This window comes from Hippocampus comes, unplaced genomic scaffold (assembly GCF_001891065.2).
Source record: "Hippocampus comes isolate QL1 unplaced genomic scaffold, H_comes_QL1_v1.1 scaffold170, whole genome shotgun sequence".
In the NCBI taxonomy this organism is placed as follows: domain Eukaryota; kingdom Metazoa; phylum Chordata; class Actinopteri; order Syngnathiformes; family Syngnathidae; genus Hippocampus; species Hippocampus comes.
In genome coordinates, this window is record NW_017806171.1 from 538483 (window position 1) to 550124 (window position 11642).

An 11642-nucleotide genomic window follows, 5' to 3' on the forward strand; every position below is an offset into this window, starting at 1 on the left:
TCCTGCAGTCGGACCTGTCCTCATCACACGGAGGATACACGGAGAAACCGATCTCAGCGGCTACCTCTGCGGAGGGGGGGAACGGAGAGACCGCGGCGTCAATACTGTCGACTACTTGATCGGTGGACTCGACCGTCAGAGAAACAGGTAACGGGGTGGCAACATTTTCCGGCAAGTGATAAACTTACCGTGGGAACAAACAGGAATAATCCAGCTTGATTTGCTGTCTGTGTGCTCAGGCAAAAGCAAGAAAAGTAACGCTTTGCCACCTTTTTGTGGCATGTTGGCTCCACTGAACTATGTTGGCGTGAGTTTGGAGACAAAGGGAAAAAAAAGTTGCGCATTGCTGCCATCTTGTGGCAACGTCAGGCAACTCCTAAGCCCCCTTTATTTGAGTGGGGTGCTATCACTTACTTGCGGATTTTCGCTATTCCTTGCTAGGATTGGCCCCTCTCCTCTGCGAATCGCAGCCTTTTTACAAGACAAAAGTCAATCGCAGTATTGTTGACCGTCGCTATCCATGGGGGATAAGTACTCAGCCCAACCGCAACTAATGAAAATCCACACAAATTTTGAACACGAAATGAATGTTTATTACATATTTTCCCCCCAATAGTTCAATATACGAGCAAGAAATATTGTCTTCCCATTTCTTGCCAAAAGCTTTGAAAATTTTGTCTGAAGTCCGCGTTGAAAATCGTGGCCACAACGATGCTTAAGATGCAGAACGCCGCCTTCTCCTTTGCCGTCAATGGCAAGGAAGACAACCGCAGAAAAAAGACAAAAACATTGAATGGTCTGACAAGTCCACTGCTGCAGAAAACTTGACCGCTTTGATCTTGCTACCTTGCCTGTTCCCGAGATCCCAGTTTGTCAAGTGATTTCTAAATCTCCCTGCGCTACCCGTCAAATGGTCCACATTGTAAAACGGATCAGTATGACAAGTTCAAATTATTTTACTCGGTAATTTTGGCACTCTTCCCAAAAATGGTCACGCCTCTCCAAGATAAATGCCAGCAACAGTTTGTCATTTGAGAGCAATGTCCCACTTTGACTTACTCGGCGATGCACACCGCGGCAACAAGGCACCAAAGCAAACTCGAAGCCCCGTAATGGTCGGAATGGAAAACGAAAAGCGATGGGTAACACCACTGGACATTGGATGCAAAAATAGATAATTACTTGCACGTTTGACAGAGAAACAATTCTTTAACAAAGGGGGGTAGAGTTCCTGTTGCCAGACCATCGTAAATAACCCCCCCCCTTCATACCAACCTCCCTCGCCACTGCCGTTCAGATCGCAAAACGTTGCCAAAAAAGCGTCGCAACTCTCATGGTCGTCAAGCGCCTTCCTCCGTTGGGTGGCCACAACGAAACCAAACATCAGCACTTTGAGCTCAAGAGCATGAAAAGAAGCGCGCTCATCATCACCATCATCATCAAGGCGTGCACGCGCGACACGTCCTTGTGACTCCAATTTGATGACGTCCAACGTCACTCTTTGATACTCACGGATTGCAAGGATCCACCGCCAAAACGCTCGACTCAGAAAACGCGGCTTTACCTCACAAGATGTCGAGAGCGATATGTGAGCAGAGCCGAGAGTTTGGGTCGCCCCTTTTTTGGGCGTTAGACACCCCCACCCTCTCTTAGTGGATGATTACAGAGCTTCATGATGATGATGATGATGATGATGATGACCATGCTTGTGAGGGTGGCTGATGGTAATGATGATGATGATGATGATGATGATGGGGTAATGATAATGGCAGCGGCAGAGGTAACAGCACATGATGATGATGATGATGAATGCACCGTCTTCTCATGATGGTGTCCTTGATGGTAATGGTCAGAGATCTATTTTTTTCTATACTTTATATAATAATGGCATCACATATCCTTTGTAGGTTTTGCAGTCTTCCACCCGTATTTTGTCGTGCAGCAACAGGACACGGAGCAGTTTGCATGCGGCTTCTTAAAGGTAAGGTGTTTTTGTTCCAAAGGGAATTACGCCAACAAATATTTAGGTTCATATTGCTCAGAGTTTCATTGGGGCATGAGACAGAAAACTAAATGGGTGTTTTTGTTTGTTTGTTTTTAAGGAAAGACAATTTTGTGGAAAAAAAATATCACGGGACAAAACGTGAAAATGCGCAAATTTCCAAGACAAAGCGGCAATTTACAAAAGCCTAAAGTCACTTTTACTGCAAGGGAATTCCAAAACACATTTTGCCACACGCAGAGAGGTTGGACTTTCAAAACAAGTACGATGACCAACCTGAGAATTTTTCCAGGCCAAGAATCTTGCCGTTATGATAAGGATCACCAAATTGAAGGTCGTGTTCCAGGAGGAAGTCTGTGTCGAAGGCGAGGTTTCCTGCACTTGCGGCAACTACAACAGCTTTTGAATCCACTGTCGTTTGGGGGGGGGACAGAAGAAGAAGAAGAATTCACATGTCACTGGTAAGGTGTCTGAACTCTCGTGTACATACTCCTTGTTTGGAGTACTTACACTTGACTGGCTGTGGATGCTGTTGTTTTTTCCTTGGCATCTTCCAGTCAGCCTCTCCTTTACTGACAACGTCTCCCCGCGGACTGCCGCAACCATCGGCCCGTTGTACATCTGCCAGTGATTTTTAGAGAAGTCTGTAGACGGAAGGGGAAAAATGGCTTATTTTTGGTATATTCTTTGTAGAAAACAGGTTTCATTCAAGTTTGTAAACCTACTGTAATGACTAATGCCTCCCTGCGGATGGCAGTGTTTCATGACTTTTGTGATTTGAGATCAGTAATGTAGAATACGGTACGAAGTGCTATTTTTCTTATTGGCAGCAGGTCACCTCAATTTTGTCGGCATTTTGGGGAAGGCTGTAACGCATTGCCTTCCATTTCAAAGGAGACAGATGACTTGAGAGTTGTGTTTTAAGTTGCGAGCGCAGGCAACAGAATCAACTTGTATGTCAAGGCAAGAACAGATCCCAAATTGCAAATCACAACACAGATGGACAGATCGTGTTTTATTTCTAGTCATTTTGTACAATACACATATCTCGAAATCATGAATGACCACAATGATGGAAGCCCCTCCCCGCTGACGCAGAAATGATGCGACAACAATGACTAATTTACGACGCGCCCGAGTGTTTGAAAACTCTTTTTCGGTTGACTGATAAGGTAACTAAATACTATAACACTATAAAAAAAATCCTTATCGTGGTCGGAGAATAAATGAATAATGCATCTCGTAACACACACATCGGGACAATATTCGCAGCTGTTTAGGCAAGCGGAGCCGAGGGGTGGGGGTGACGACTTAATGACAACATGTCCACAAAAGAAGAGCATGCGGCTAGCAGCTTCTAAGAGACGAAGCGACAGAAAACACCGCACGACTCGGCATTTTAAGACACCCATTGATTCACACGTCGGTAGACACAAAAGCCCTCCGTAGACGAGGCTCGTCCTTAAATGTCATTAGTGGGCGGCGGTCACGTCAAAGCTCCCTCGGTTTTTTTTTTTTTTTTTTTTTTTTAACCCAGCCGGGGTGAAAGCTAACGTCAACTTGACCAAATGAGTCCGTCATGCTAGCTCACCTAAGCGCAGAAAGTAGTCCTCGCCGCAGCGCACCCTTTTAGAGGAGACATGTGGCTCCGCGAGCCCGCCACACACGCACGTCCGCCATTTCTTCGCGAGCCGCGGCGACGAAGAAAGGCAATTAATGGTATTTTTCATAACTTAATTGATTTTCTGATTCGCCTGTGTGAGCTCCCAGCGAGGAACAACAAGGACATTTCCGGCGCGGGGGGAGGGCGTTCCTTCGCAGTAAAGGGCGAATCGCTCTTGCGGTTGTTTGTGCCATTCTTTGAACCGTTCGTTCGTTTGTTTTCACAACGACAAAACTGGAGCTTTTTGTCATCTCATGACGTCATTATCGAGATAGATTTTTTTGGGCGGGGGGCAGAGGGCATAACATTCGGCATGAATGTTCTGGCTAAATACTGCGTTTTTAATGACCGGCATAACAATCACATCTCAATTGTTGTCTTGTATAGCCATCATTTATAACACAAGTGCCACAATTCTATGTTTCACTGGATTGGTTTCTTCAGACTCCTGTCGTAGTTATTTGGCAAATAATGAACTTTTATTTTGAAACGATCGAAATCGGTACGGGATATTACGTCGTGGCGGAGGAGGGGTAATTTAACGAGCAAGTCGTCGTTTGAACATGTCGAAAATAATAATCGCTTTATGACAAAACTGAGGTCAGAGAATGCAGGTGTTTAATTGGCGCATTAAAATAGATGTTTTTAAAAAGCACATGATCTAATTTGAATGGCCAGATGAAGCCAATAAGTGACAAAAGTGGGGCTTTTTTGTGTGTGTGTTTTTCCGGCTTTATGTTCACAAACCACTGTGTTGGCCAAAACCTTGATTGTCATTTGAACTTTCTGTGATGGTGTTTTTGTCAAGTCACGTCTAATTTATTTAGATAGCCTTTAGTTAGAAAACAGTCTCGAAGGGCTGCACAGGCCCACTGTTGACAAATATTAATCACAACAACTGATCTGATCCACACAGGAGTGCAAGGAAAAACAAAACGTTTTGGGTACAACTAAGAAACCTTAGCCGAATCCCATATTTGTTTTACAACAAACAAAAAGAATAAAATAGAGGAGCAATGTGCATAAGAAACCTTAGCCGAATCCCATATTTGTTTTATAACAAACAAAAAGAATAAAATAGACGAGCAATATGCGTGTTGTTGACGAACGGTGCTTGCATGAGCGCGGCCGCCCTCTATTTGATCTTATTTGTATTGTTTATGAATAGGAGTACCCTCAGCTTCCTGCGTCATCCCATTGGTCCATGTCACCGCAGTGTGCCCCCCCCCCCCCCTTCCCGCGCCCCCCTCCACAGAGAGAGAGAGAGAGCGGGCAAGAGGAGGACACCGCCTGAGGATTTTCCATGCTGCTTTAGGGGAGGAGCCATTTGTGTAATGCGCCGCGCACAGCGAGGTAGGAAGCCGTTTACGTAATGCATCTTGCTCTCCATGTTTTGGTGGCATCTTGTTGCGTTGCGGGGCTTTTTTCCGTGCCAAGCTATTGAAAAGCGCCACTCCCTCGCTTGCCATCGCGACGCCCCGCTCGGACTTGCACGTGAAGTTGCTGCGAGAACCGCACCGCAGCAGGCTGCGTTTTGCTAAATAACGCGCCGCAACCGTTCGGAAATTCAACACCAGGCAGGCAAAACGGCCGACACCAGAACTCGTCATCCATCAATTTGCTGTGTAAATCGGAAAGGAAGCTCCGAGTCGCACGCAGGTCCGAGCCTTGCCTTGACATTCGCCCACCACCACTTCGTATTGGTTTCCCTGCAGTGCCAAGACAGTTTCAGTTGGTGGCGCCAATGCACAGTCAAGGGGTTTGTCATCCGCAAAATAAACCCCACGGAAGAAGAACAAGCAAGGCAACGTTGGGTGCACTTGTTTTATGCTCACATTTTACATCTTGACAGGTTACGTGAATAGCCGATGTTTTTATTTATTTATTTATTTTTTACTGTTTCTATCTTGCAATTTTATTGCGGAAATAAACACACATTTGGGTGTTTTGTTGGGGAAGGAGTAATAGATGAATTATATTTCCATTCATTTCATTGGCGATTGTGGACTTGAGATCGTAGATAAGTGTTTTCAGAAACTGCGTTCGTTTGGCTCTTATTTCGTCTTCGTCTCCGATCGTTGTCGCTCCTTTGTTATTGCGCCCCCTAGTGTTCAGACTTTGGGGCACAATTTGGCACGTTTCAAAAGGAGTTGCGCAAATTATGACATCACGATCAATCGCCAATTTTGCATGAAATGCAAAATATCCGTCGGTTTGATCCAGCCAATTACATATGTGTTAAGTCTAATATCCATCGCTTCAGTCAGTCGTCCAATCAATGAGAGCAATGTCTCCGAGATTAATAAAAAGTCTGTTTCACATTCAGAAAACGTTTGTGTGTGTGTGTTTGTGTGTGTGTGTGTGTGTGTGTGTGTGTGTGTGTGTGTGTGCGTGCGTGCTTAAAAAAATACAAATCATTTTCATCAGAATTGCAAGACGGACTGGCATGATAAAGTACTATTACACGACTCAAACGTACTTCTACTTGGTGTTAAAACAAACAAACAAAAAAGAAAGAAAGAAAAAGTGGTCTTGACAACATATTTTATTGAGGGCTTCCGCAGCCGTGTGCGAGAGGATGCCGCTCAGCGTGCACGCGCGGGCAGGCTGGGGGTCACCCTTCGCGAAAAGCCGCATTGCTGCTGCGCACTGGCGTCCGGCGAGGGTTGCGCGGGGAAGGCGTCGCGGCACTCCAAAGCGCAAACGATCCGGCCGTTCCCTCTCGGCAGATTGCGCGGCCTTCCAAACACACGTCGCTCGCCGCCGAGCGCGCGAGACGGCGGGCGGCTTCCGTTTGGTGGCTGTGGCAGATGCCGCGTGTGTCATGCTGCCATCTGTACTTGTCATTTTGTTGTTTATTATCAAGCCTTGCGTTGGCTCTTTTCGGGAAATGATGTTGAACCCTCATTTACAGGCAGGGATGGGCAACTTCTCTTTCCCCCTGCGCTATCCCCTGCGAATAGCTGCTTTACACCGTGTAGTTTGAAAGGATCATCCCACCATTGACCACTAGATGGCAGGCATACTTCAGTACTGCTCTAATACGTATCTAAATCATTTTTACATATTAATTTGATTTGAAATGTGTTCATGAATCAAAGGTAATTCATTAATTAAAAATGGTCATACGTAAGGCAAACCGTTCATTTATCGTGGTTGTATTTGGCAGAGTTGCGAACCTTCGAGTCTTTATACTGAGAGCTGTTTCGAACATTTTGACCCTCTCGCCCCTAATAAGGTATCCCAAAAATTAGGAACCACCTCCTTTGAATAACTATTTTTTATTTTATTGCATGCAGTTGCTGTGAAAAGGAGGCCTAAAAGTACTCGAGTACAATCCAGAGGAAGAAGAAAGCTGTCCATGAATCAGCTTCGGTGATGTTCCCTTAGTGACGGAGGTCACCTCCTTTTGGTCATCACCATCGCTCCCTTTCTTACTGTGAGAATGCGCGCGCGCGCGCACACACACACACACACACACACACACACACACTGCGCTGGCGCTAATGGTCGCGGACCCGCGCTCGTCCTCAGTTGCCGCTCCAGCCGCCGAGCATGAAGAGGCCCAAGCAGCAGACGGGGGGGCCGCTCAGCTTCCTCAACTTCTTCAGCCGAAAGCCCAAATCGGAAGCGCGGCCTGAAAAACCCGCTGAGGCTCGGCCCAAAGAGGAGGTGGCCATTACGCTCACCCTCAGCCAACAGCTGCCGCACCAGGTAAGGGCAGATCCGTCTAAATTTGGGACCTGGAATTTGGATTGGAACCACAACGTGTGTTTTTTGGGTGGTTTTTTTTTTTTTTTTTTTGTGATTAAAATACTTCCGCTCACTAAAACGGCAGACACCTTGTCAAACTTTAGCCAGTGTTGGCATCCCGAAAGAAAACAAACACAGGGAAGCTAAGCTCAACTGCAAGTGAGACCACCAAATCGGGTTTTGTCTGTTGGAGATGAATCTTTCCACCCTTAAATGGAAAAAATTAAGACTTGAGATTTGATCCTGGAGTACTTTGAAAGCGTTGGAGACGCCACACATGTTTTTGGATGTCAAATGTATCTAAAAGAAAGTGAAAAAGAAAGAGCAAGTGCCAAGCTAGTCATGGCTTTTAAAAACGATTTTTATGGTCTTGGTCTTCTCTCAGTCTGTACTTCCACAGGTGTCGGTCTGGCTGACTTCTGGTCTCGGATCACGCGGCCTTGAGCGCCACACTAACGTGCCGTGCTCTCGTGTAATGCTCCTTTGTTTCTAAGGCACATTTCAAACGAGACCATTTGTCCTGGAACAGAAACGTCAACAGGACGCTAAGAGGGGAGCATAAGAGGAGAGCGAGGCTGTCGATGATTAACTTTGGGTGGCTCAGCTGCTGCCTGCGCCCGTTACAGCCCAAATCCATTAGAGTGTTGATTTAATGAATTGCTAATTTGCCTCAATGAGGTTGCCTAGCAACCGGAGTCGGCGCGCCGCGACCAACATCCACCTGCAGTCATGATTTAACCGCAGACAAAGTCGGTTTACTCACTGGTTCATTGCAAAAAATAAATAAATGGTTTCAAGGGAGGGTTTCGAAGATGGGGTTAGGGTATCAAAGAGCTCAAGACAAGGTCGGGCTCTCGTCGAAGAGCGTGAGCGCGTGTTTTTGTCTGCCTAGGATCAGGCGACCAAAGACTCTGACGATTGGAGACTCTCGGGAGCAGAAAGCAGCAACGGTGGTGCCGCGCACGCGGAGGACTGCGCCGCAGCGGCGTCGACAGTGTCCAGCCTGCCCACGGGCACGGGCGCCACCGGCGGCAGCGACGTCCTGTCGCTGTCCTCGTCCAGCCAGGACCAGCCGGCGGCAGACGAGCACCTGGAGGAGTGCCCGCTGTGCCTGCTGAGCCAGCCGCGGCGCCGCTTCCCCACGCTGCTCAGTTGCCCGCATCGCACCTGCGCCGACTGCCTGCGCCAGTACCTGCGCATCGAAATCTCCGAGAGCCGCGTGGGCATCGCTTGCCCGCAGTGTCCCGAGGCCCTGGCGCCCCTGGATGTGCGCACCATCCTGGATGACCCGGCACTGCTGGAGAGGTTTGAGGAGTACCATCTGCGGCGCTTCCTGGCCGCTGACCCGGACACGCGCTGGTGTCCCGCACCGGACTGCAGGTCTGCCTTCTCTTACTTTCTTTAGTTAAGACATAACGGGGCCTGAATTTCTGCCTAGTTACAAGTATCCCCCCCCCCACCCCAAAAAAAAAAAAACAATCTTGGGATTTTCACAATGAAAACAGAACCGTTGTAAGATCTTGATGTATATAAGAATTGATTGGAGCCCAAGAATTCAGCCTAGCAACTCGTAGTCCTTGGTCCACAGCTACGCGGTGATCGCATACGGCTGCGCCGAGTGTCCCAAGCTGAGGTGCGGGCGCGACGGCTGCGACACCGAGTTCTGCTACCACTGTCGCCAGCTGTGGCACCCCAACCAGACCTGCGACCAGGCGCGCCGCCAGCGCGCGCACCAAGGGCTGGGCAGCGAGGACGCTTCTGCGCTCTACGTCTTTAGTGAGGAACCTGGAGGAGGTGCGCACGTCCGAACAATCGTCTGCACCAAGGATCGTGCCTCTAATCGACCTTGCAACAAGCAGGCAAATAGCCCGTGTTGTTGCTGTGACCACATTGACAGCGCTCGCTCAACAAGTAGCACACAAGCTCGACTTTTGACACGTTTTTTTTTTTTCCCCCGCGCAGATGGGGAGGAGATCAAGCCGTGCCCTCGCTGCGGCGCTTACATCATGAAGACCAACGACGGCAGCTGTAACCGCATGAACTGTACGGTGTGCGCTTGTCAGTTCTGCTGGCTGTGCATGCAAGAGATCACCGACGTGCACTACCTCAGGTAAACGCGCATGTTTAACCCCCGAAATTGAAATGGAAATTGAATAGCTGTGGCTAACATAAGTAGACCTACCAAAAAGTCTCATGACCCCATGCCTGGTGTTTGCGCTTCAGTCCCTCAGGGTGTACGTTCTGGGGCAAGAAGCCGTGGTCTCAGACACGCAAAGTTCTGTGGCAGGTGGGCATGTTGCTGGGCGCCCCTGTGGTCATCTCGCTCATCGCCGGCCTCGCCATCCCCGTCATCATCGTGGGCATCCCCATCTACATGGGCCGAAAGGTACGCGCCGCTCCGCTCGCGTCACCGTCGATGCAAGAACCCCGTCGCCTGTGATGAAAATGACTTCCTTGTCAAGAATGGCAAACGGGCTCTCCGTATTGCCGATTTTCACCCGACGCAGCGCAGCCCCGGTGCTCATCTTGAGGTTGACAGCCTTGCCGTTTTGCCCGTTTGCAGGTCCACGGCCGTTGTAAGAAAAACAACATCTCAGGAAGTAAGCACTACTTGACGGTGGCGAGTGGCGTCATGATGTCGGTGTTTGTGTCACCCGTCATCGCGGCTGTCACCGTAGGTGAGAAGAGAGCGTTGGGCGCGTCGGTTTGACGTGATTCCTCGTGGCAACGCAGTCAAAACCAACGTGGTAAATGTGCGCAGGCGTGGGCGTGCCGCTCATGTTGACGTACGTGTACGGGGTGGTGCCCATGTCGCTGTGCAGGAACGGTTGGTGTCGACCGCCCGCCGACGCACCCGACACGCTGGAGGACATCGCCGGCTGTGAGTGACGCTTGTTTTCCATCAGCACTCGTATGCAAGTACATCTTGTGTCTCCTTGAGATAGCAGTTTCATTTGCTCCGTGACCGGGCTCGTCACTCAAAATGAATCGGAATGGCATCCGTCCCCGAAACACCCAATAAAAAGTGGTTGCGCTCAAGAAAACAGCACCCGAAAATACACTGTCGGCAGTGAGAACATCATTGAATGAAGTGCTAAGAATGAAACAATGTGCGCAAAAAAAGATTTCTTCAGAGGAGACTTCGATTCTCTCCTCTCTCGCCGAGAACCGTTTCAGGCGTGCCTAGGAATAGTTGTTCCCATTGCATTACATGCCCCCGGGTAACATTGCTGCACTCGTAAACGTTCTCTCACAACAGGACACACGACCACAAGCATTCAATCACAACAGCCAACCTAAATGTCTGTTTGAAAATGGCTTGATTGATTATTTTTTTTGATTATTTTCTGTACAGCTTGGTGCCCAACGGCCCGCGGACAGGTGCTTGGGACCGTTCGTTTAACTCCCTTGTGTTGTTTTCCTCATAGATCTACTTCTCTCTCACATGGTGAGTGACCACTGGCGGGCTCAGAGCAGCCCGACGCTAGCCGACACCAGCGTGCAGGAGGTCAGCGTGCAGGAAGCGGGCCCCGCACTTCCCGTGCCCCCCACACTCCCCAGCGCCACACCCGGATCTGTCGCGGCCGAGGAGTCCCCCAAACGCCACGGGTACCCCCGTGAGGCTGGACGATCGGAGTGCGACGGTGCTTCGAGGTAAACGGCGTCACTCGGTAGTGGGACGTCATACGAGTCGGCGCCTTGAGATCCGAGTTTTTCTAGATACAGACCATCATCCGTCTGACGTGATTGCGAGCTCAAAATACATGTTGTGCCCCCCGCTGGCTAAATTTTGCATTTTGAAGAAAATTGCTCAGCCAAGACCACTGCAATGTCTTGACTTCATTTGATTTGTTCTGCGGCCGCAGGGACGGAACCAACATCGAAGTGCGCGTGGAGATCGAGAGGCAGCCCAGAGGCGCTCGCCAGTCCAGCCTCAGCAGCGTCCTCTCCAGCCGCAGTTTGTCGACAGAGTCCCTGGGGCGCTCGGCGAGGGCCGATGGGAACGCTTTCCCCGTCTTTGAATCGGAAGATGTATGACTCCCGCCACGGGAACGACGGACCCCGATGGCCGACTTCTGCTTCCTTCCCACCAGATGCCTTTAAGTGTGAGGAAGACACTAATGAATGATATGTGTGTGTGTGTGTGTGTGTGTGTGTGTGTGTGTGTGTGTGTGTGTGTGTGTGTGTGTGTGTGTGTGTGTGTGTGTGTGTGTGTGGGTGTGT

At 49.2% G+C, this 11642-nt stretch overlaps 1 protein-coding gene and 3 long non-coding RNA genes across 4 annotated transcripts; 3 read left to right on the plus strand and 1 right to left on the minus strand.

Annotated features, from left to right (window-relative positions):
* Positions 1 to 14: 14 nt before the first annotated feature.
* LOC109531746 (uncharacterized) lies at positions 15 to 623 on the minus strand. The gene is made up of 3 exons (XR_002171240.1): positions 415 to 623; positions 189 to 297; positions 15 to 66 (listed from the first exon to the last, which is right to left on the minus strand). It is a non-coding gene; the product is annotated as an uncharacterized LOC109531746 (long non-coding RNA).
* Positions 624 to 1796: 1173 nt separating this feature from the next.
* LOC109531745 (uncharacterized) lies at positions 1797 to 4913 on the plus strand. Its single transcript, XR_002171239.1, has 3 exons — positions 1797 to 1981; positions 2295 to 2463; positions 4834 to 4913. It is a non-coding gene; the product is annotated as an uncharacterized LOC109531745 (long non-coding RNA).
* Positions 4914 to 4922: 9 nt separating this feature from the next.
* On the plus strand, positions 4923 to 11607 carry LOC109531741 (E3 ubiquitin-protein ligase RNF19B). Its single transcript, XM_019896203.1, has 11 exons — positions 4923 to 5018; positions 6965 to 7104; positions 7200 to 7379; positions 8311 to 8798; positions 9007 to 9212; positions 9381 to 9528; positions 9642 to 9804; positions 9982 to 10096; positions 10180 to 10299; positions 10847 to 11072; positions 11285 to 11607. The coding sequence occupies exons 3-11, from the start codon at positions 7221 to 7223 to the stop codon at positions 11454 to 11456; spliced, it is 1797 nt and encodes a 598-aa protein (XP_019751762.1). The 5' UTR covers positions 4923 to 5018; positions 6965 to 7104; positions 7200 to 7220; the 3' UTR covers positions 11457 to 11607.
* On the plus strand, positions 7469 to 8253 carry LOC109531747 (uncharacterized). Its single transcript, XR_002171241.1, has 2 exons — positions 7469 to 7679; positions 7730 to 8253. It is a non-coding gene; the product is annotated as an uncharacterized LOC109531747 (long non-coding RNA).
* Positions 11608 to 11642: the final 35 nt, after the last annotated feature.

Bases quoted from the DNA above. Each gene is read 5' to 3' on its own strand.
- LOC109531741 (XM_019896203.1), top strand. From the start codon at position 7,221: ATGAAGAGGCCCAAGCAGCAGACGGGGGGGCCGCTCAGCTTCCTCAAC. The intron at 9,213-9,380 runs GTGCGCACGTCC...TCCCCCGCGCAG, and splicing joins TAGTGAGGAACCTGGAGGAG to ATGGGGAGGAGATCAAGCCG. The intron at 10,097-10,179 runs GTGAGAAGAGAG...AAATGTGCGCAG, and splicing joins CATCGCGGCTGTCACCGTAG to GCGTGGGCGTGCCGCTCATG.